The sequence below is a fragment of the Neophocaena asiaeorientalis genome, unplaced genomic scaffold, assembly GCF_003031525.2.
Source record: "Neophocaena asiaeorientalis asiaeorientalis breed wild unplaced genomic scaffold, Neophocaena_asiaeorientalis_V1.1 scaffold473, whole genome shotgun sequence".
Lineage (NCBI taxonomy): Eukaryota > Metazoa > Chordata > Mammalia > Artiodactyla > Phocoenidae > Neophocaena > Neophocaena asiaeorientalis.
In genome coordinates, this window is record NW_020174935.1 from 923,475 (window position 1) to 929,741 (window position 6,267).

The window sequence follows — 6,267 nt, forward strand, 5'->3', positions numbered from 1 at the left end:
GCTTTCCCAAAGGCCACACGCTGTCGGAGGACGAGGACGAGGAGAGGCCAGGGGACCAGGGCTTAAGCGTCACACTCCCTGGAGAGGAGGAGTGAGGTTTAGGGGTGCCAGACTGAGCAATGCGGTAGGGCCCGGGTTGAGCCCCTCAAGCCCTGGGATGGCCCATGGCCCAGAGGCCTGGGGATTTGGCAGGTTTGAGGCCCCTGGAACACGTTGGACTCACGGGGCTCAGGGCTGGGCCCGGGCTGGCCAGGGTGACCCTTCAGTTTCCCAGAAGAGGGTGGAGGACAGGCTGGAATTGAGGAGCCCCATAGAGCACAGCCGGGACCAGGAGAGAGGACCAGGGTGGGCTCGGGGTGAGAGGTGGGAAGCAACTCCCCCAGGGCCTCCCAAGCAGAGCCTCCCTGCCCGGCCAGAGGACAGCAAAGCCTCAGGGAGGGGGACGCAGGCCAAGGGCAGAGCAGGCAGCATAGCCCCCAGATGAGCCCTCCCCACGGAGTCCCCGGGCCTTTACCTGTGATGTCCGACATGCTGCTAAAGGACCTGCGCAGAGAGAGGGCGAGAGGGGCCCGCACTGAGCACGGCGCTCCGGTACCTCCCAAATGTCCTGCAACCCCCAAGCGCGTGCAGGCTAGAACCCGGGAGGGGCCTCGGGCACAGTGCACTCGTGCCACCCAGTCCCCTAAACACACAGGAGAAGCTAACACCCTGACCTCTGCCCGGCTCTTCCACCTAGAATGCCCTAGCCTGTCCTTTAATGCCACCCCCTCCCGGAAGGCTGCCCTGACTTCTCACGCCTCATCTCAGCCTCGCTTTCTACCTTCGTCATTCGTGACTCTGGGCTCTGCCTCCCTCCAACACTAGACCATGATCTCCCCATCACACACCTGTCATGGCAAGTTCATCCATCGGACCAAGCCCATGACGGGGGACCAAGCCCATGACGGGGGACACAAGCTCTGCAGGAGGCGTCTCCTGCCCTTGGTCTTGCCATCAGTGATACGGCTCAGTTTTTCTGGCCCCCATTTTCTGCTGCTGCTTGAATCTGGGGCCTGACTTTCTTGCTTGAGGTCCCTGACCCCTGGGAACTTCCGCCATGTCTCCTAGCCCTGAACCACCCAGGCTTCCCCCTTAAGGATCTTTGAGGCTTGACCTCCAGTGACTCTCACGTCAAGGTGCTCAGCAGGGACTGAGCCCACACTGCCCTTTGACCTTGTCTTAACCCCTGACCTCATTCATGCCCATCACTCCTGCAACCTGGGTTTCCAGAGCTCCAGCCATTTAAGGGCAGTAAAGGGAGGTGACAGCCTGGACCTGACTCTGGCATCAGGGATCCTGGGAGGAAGCTGTTTACCTCTTAGGGGGTGCGGGATCCTCCTCCCGCTGCCGGCGGAGGATGGAGCCGGCGCTGGGGGGGAAAGGCAGGATGGAGAGCCGGTTGATTTCCTTCTCGCTGTCCGTGGCCTCCTCCTGCAAAGCCACAGCAGGGCCTGATCACCCCCACGGGACCTGCCCACAACTCATCGTACCTAGTTTGTGCCCATTTCACAGATGGGAACTAGGGCCCAGAGCCGAGGGGTAGGCTCTGCAAGGTTATGGGCATGTGAGTGGCTCCCCAGGTCTCCCAGCACCCAGGCCCAGGCCCAGCACTGAGCTGGCTCTGCGTACGCTTAAACAAGGCACTTGGCCTTCGTGGGCCTCGATTTCCTCTCGTGTGAAACCGAACTGTCAGCAAACTGGAGAGTACTCTACGTGTCAGTAATTCTACGATGGCCATCCATACCCGCCATGTCCGGGCTAGGGCAGGTGTCTTACCGAGGTGTGGGGCTCAGATCCCCCTGTGACAGCCACCTCCCCAGCTGTTTCAGGGCCTCCCAGCGGGGAGGGGAACTCGCTCAGGCTCCAGGTGCTGCTGAGGTTGGAGCACAGGGAATGGGAAGAGGCGCAGGCCTGGGAGAGGAAGGGGGTGTGGAGAGGTCAGCAGCCCTGGGCCAGGGCCAGCCCCTGCCATTTTCTCAACACCTGCTGGGAACAGGGATGTGGTGGGGAAGGAGGGCTGGATCTCTGCCCTTGTGGAGCTCACACCCTAGTGGAGGAGATAAGCTATAAACAAGCAGATAGATGAAGGAAGTAAGGCTCAGCGGCCAGGAGGGCCAGGCAGGAAGGTAGCCAGGGTGGGGAAGGGACTCAAAGGCCCCACCCAGCCGGGGGCATAAGAGCGCTTTCCAGAGAAAGTGTGGTTGGAACTGAGAACTCAAGGATGGTCTAGGCAGATGGAACAGTATGTGCAAAGGCCCTGAGGCAGCACTGTGACACATTCCAGGAATTAAAAGGCTGAGACCGAGAGAACAAGACTCAGGGGCGGAGGGGCACCCTGTAGGGCCTGTAGGGCACAGTAAGGGGTTTTGCCTTTACCTAAAAGCCACTGAGGATTTTTAAAAGTCAGAAATCACAGATTCACACTTCCTTTGTTCTATTTCTTCAAGCATTAAACTCAACTGATCATCTTTAAGCAAACCCATGATAGGAAAAGGCAGAGTTCCAGGCAGAGATCTGAGAGCCAGTGTCTGGTTTATAAGGCGTCTGGGGGCTCAGCTCCACTTTTGGCTGGCCGTGTGATCTCGGGCAAGCCTCTGACCCTCTCTGGGCCCTGTGCAATGAGGGAACTGGCCTAGCTGGTCTCTGAGGGACTTCTAGGGCCCACATTTTGCATTCTAAGATGCTCACAGGCCCTCGGGCAGCCGGGCTTCTCCAAGTATATGCTAAGCCAGGCTTCAAACTATTCTTTGTGCCCCAGGTGCAACTCCAGAAACTCAAGAGACTCCCATGCTCCTGTCTTGTTCCCTGATACACCAACCCACAACTACCCGAGCGACATTTTGTCCACCCTGGCCAACAGGGTCCTCCAAGACTGCCATGTTCTTGACCTTGGGTGAGGGCTCCAGCCAAGACCCACGTATTTCCTCCCAGAACCTGCATCTTCCCAGGCCCAGCTGAGGACTCCCAATGGGTCCCCCCTGTCCCCACCCCCGGCTGAGTTCTCCCACCAGGTCCCGCCCTGGCCAAGAGCTCCAGCTTGGGTTCCTGACCCTGCTCACCTTGAGGTAGGGGCCACCCTGGACCCGCTGCAGCTGCGCCTCCAGCAGGGCCTTGGCACCCTCCAGGCTGGTGAGCGCAGTCAGCAGCTCATCCCGCTCGGCCTCCAGGCCCCGGACCTGCTTCCGGTACTGGTCCTTCTCGATGAGGCTCTGTGAGTACTGCAGCTGGATCCGGTCTCGGCTCTGGATGGCCTGGTGAGAGAGGGCAGGGAGGGTGTTGGGCCAGCAGCTGAAGGAGCCACATCGGCTCAGCTGTCCTGGCCTCTGACCTCTCAGATGCGGGGGTGGCAACAGGAACAGCAGCTAACGTTTCTTAAGGACTTCCTGGGTGCCAGGCCCTCTGTGTTAAGTATCAGCTCATTTAATCTTCACAGTAACTCTCCGACTTAGAGACTCTCACTCTTCTCATTTTACAGACGGGGACACCAAGCCAGCAGGGACAGAGCTGCAGAGTCCAGGCTCGTACCGTTTCCCCAAAACAACTTAGAACTCTTCTGTGGGACCCACTGGGTGCAGGGGTCTTTATTCCCAGCCTTCAGGGTTCAAATCCAGCCCAGTGCCCCCGAAGTGCCTTTCCCCACAGTGAAGACCAGGGTCCCTGAGAGCTGGGCCCATGGCCAGGACCTGCTACCCATTGTCTCAGAGGGAGCTGGGGCCAGAGGCCCACAGGCTGGGAGCAGGCAGGTGAAGCGCACATTCCTGAGCCCACCCCAGACCACACGAATCAGAATGTCTGGGGACGAAGCCTCAAATCTGCGCTTTCACCTGGCCCTCCAGGGGATCCTGAGGCCCGTTCTCACGTGTACACTTCAACTCCTCTAGTGGGATTCAAACGTGGTCCAAGGACAAAACCTCCTGCCCTTCCCGCTGCATGGGGAGCCTCACGCAAGGAGGGCTGCGGGCCCGGAGGAACTGGCCCGAGGTCCTCGGCCTACCCTATGGCCTCAGGAGATGAGGGCTATGGTACCCAGGGCCTGGGAGCCAGAACTTTTGAGGATTTCTTCACCAGCAAATATCTGTAAGTACCTCCCACTGTGTAGGCCTTGCCCTTGAGGCAGGGAGAACAAGGGATTCAGATGCAAAGGCCGCCAGGACCAACTTTGTACCTGTCACAAGAGCCCAGTGAGGCAGGTGTGTTGAGGGGATGGGCTGGCACATCTCAGGCCCCCTGTCTGTTTCTCCTGGCCTACTTGTCCCCTCCTAAGCTGATAAGGGTACTGCTCATCTCTGTCTACAATTCCAGTCCTGTCTGCCTCTCGTCATCTTCCCCTGGACGAAAACCAGGGCCGGGCACACCGCAGGCCGGGCTCACCTGGTCCCGCTCCTTCTCGATCTCCTCCAGCTGGGCCAGGACGGTGGCCATGCGGTGCTTGTACAGGTCACAGTCTTTCTGCAGTGTACGGTGCTTCAGCCGCAGGTCCTCCATCTCCTGCAGGTACTGTGGGCAGGCGGAGCGGGGTGGGACACGCCCAGGCCGGACCCCAGGGCTGGGGACAGGGGCAGCTAACCAGCTGGTGTCCAGCAGGTCCAGGGAGAGAGGCCTGAGCCCCAATAATGAGTGCCCACCTCCCCAGCTGGGTGGCCTGGGCCACTGACTGACATCACCTCACTGGGCCTCAGCTGCCTGATCTGTAAAATGGGGATAACAACCCGGTCCCAGCCAGCCTGGGCCTCCCCATTTCAAGTGCAATCTGCCCCCTTACCCCGCTCTACTTGTTCCACAGCACTCATCGCCCTCTGTGACATGAGGTAACGGACTGCGGATTACGTGTATGGAGTCCTGTTTGTCTCCCCTGTTAGAATCTGCCCTCCCCAGGAGCAGGGACCTTTGTTCCGTTCACCGATAGATCTCAATACATATTTGAGAGCAAATGAATGCACAGTTCTTGGCACAGGACTTGGCGTACAGCGGATGCTGGGGGAAGGCTGGCTGAAGTAAACTGGTGATGCCCTCCCCAGGCGGTTAGCAAGAAGGCGGGTGGGAGGGTGGGAGGGAGGGAGACGCCAGAGGGAAGAGATATGGGGATATATGTATATGTATAACTGATTCACTTTGTTATAAAGCAGAAACTAACACACCATTGTAAAGCAATTATAAAGATGTTAAAAAAGAAGAAGGCAGGTGGGGGCAAGGCAGGTGCGAGGGGAGGGGGGAGATGTGGACATTACCTTGTCCCGCAGCTCCTCGGCCCACTGCAGCTCCCCCTGCACGGTATGCAGCTTCTGACACAGCTCCTGCCTGCTGTCCTGCGCCTCGCGCCAGTCATGCTCCAGGATGTCTAGGAGGATGCGCTCTGAGCCTGGGGCCCCTGGCCGGCTTGCCTCCTGTGGGGTCAGAGTTCAGGGCTGCCTCAGCCCCTGGCTCAGGGCCCACCCTGAGTGTGGGGTAAGGGGGACAAACAGACCTCAGCCCTCAGCCCCACCCTACTAGCTCTGCCACCTTGGCCAAGGGCCTTGACCTCTCTTGACCTCGGCTTCCCCCTCCGTAGAGTGTGTGTGGCGCCAACAGCCCTGCCCACCCTCCAGGGAGCATCTGGGGGTACAAATGAGGTAAGTGGATGTGGGCGTGCTCAGACAAGTTGGACCAGGACCTTATTCTTCAACAAGAACCAGGCCTGTTCTCTCTTGCTCTGGGCCCTACCTGCCACCCAGGACAGCAGACGGGTAATATTTCCAAGGCCTATTCCCCCCACCCCGACAATGGGTCTTCACAGGGTCTGAGCCTGGCCCAGGGAGGTAGACCGAAGGCTTAAGATCCAGCCCACAGACACACACCCCAGCCGGCACGCCCAACCCTGTGAAATACACCAGAGCCCTGGCTCCCTCCCCCACTTCCTACGAGGAGCAGTGGCCAGGTGGTAGGCCCACACTGCCCCCGACCTGCCACAGGACCCTGAGCAAGCTCCAGGGCCACCCAGGGGTCTCAGGCTTTCCAGGGTCAGACTCCTCTACGAAGCCAAGGAAAGCTGAGGCCCTCTCCCCGGAAAAATGCTCACACACAAAATCAGGTACCCAGTTTCAGGGAGTTTAGAGGCTTCCTGCCCCACCTGACCACCACCCCCCCGACCCCCGCAGACCCCAGACTCAACACCCAGCGCAAGCTGAGCACTGAAGGCCCTCCACTCAGAGCTTAGGACAAGGGGCCAGCCAGGACTCCATCCAGCTCTCT

The 6,267-nt window shown here is 59.5% G+C and overlaps 1 protein-coding gene across 1 annotated transcript in view; it reads right to left on the reverse strand.

Moving 5' to 3' along the window:
• Nucleotides 1–6,267, reverse strand: part of CARD10 (caspase recruitment domain family member 10) — a 26,670-nt gene that overhangs the window by 12,450 nt on the left and 7,953 nt on the right. Inside the window, exons 6-12 of the mRNA XM_024761547.1 lie at nt 5,268–5,423; nt 4,411–4,536; nt 3,099–3,290; nt 1,816–1,950; nt 1,355–1,470; nt 515–543; nt 3–78 (exon numbers count right to left, since the gene is read on the reverse strand). Coding sequence (XP_024617315.1) covers nt 3–78; nt 515–543; nt 1,355–1,470; nt 1,816–1,950; nt 3,099–3,290; nt 4,411–4,536; nt 5,268–5,423 — 830 coding nt within the window. The remainder of the gene's footprint in view (nt 1–2; nt 79–514; nt 544–1,354; nt 1,471–1,815; nt 1,951–3,098; nt 3,291–4,410; nt 4,537–5,267; nt 5,424–6,267) is intronic.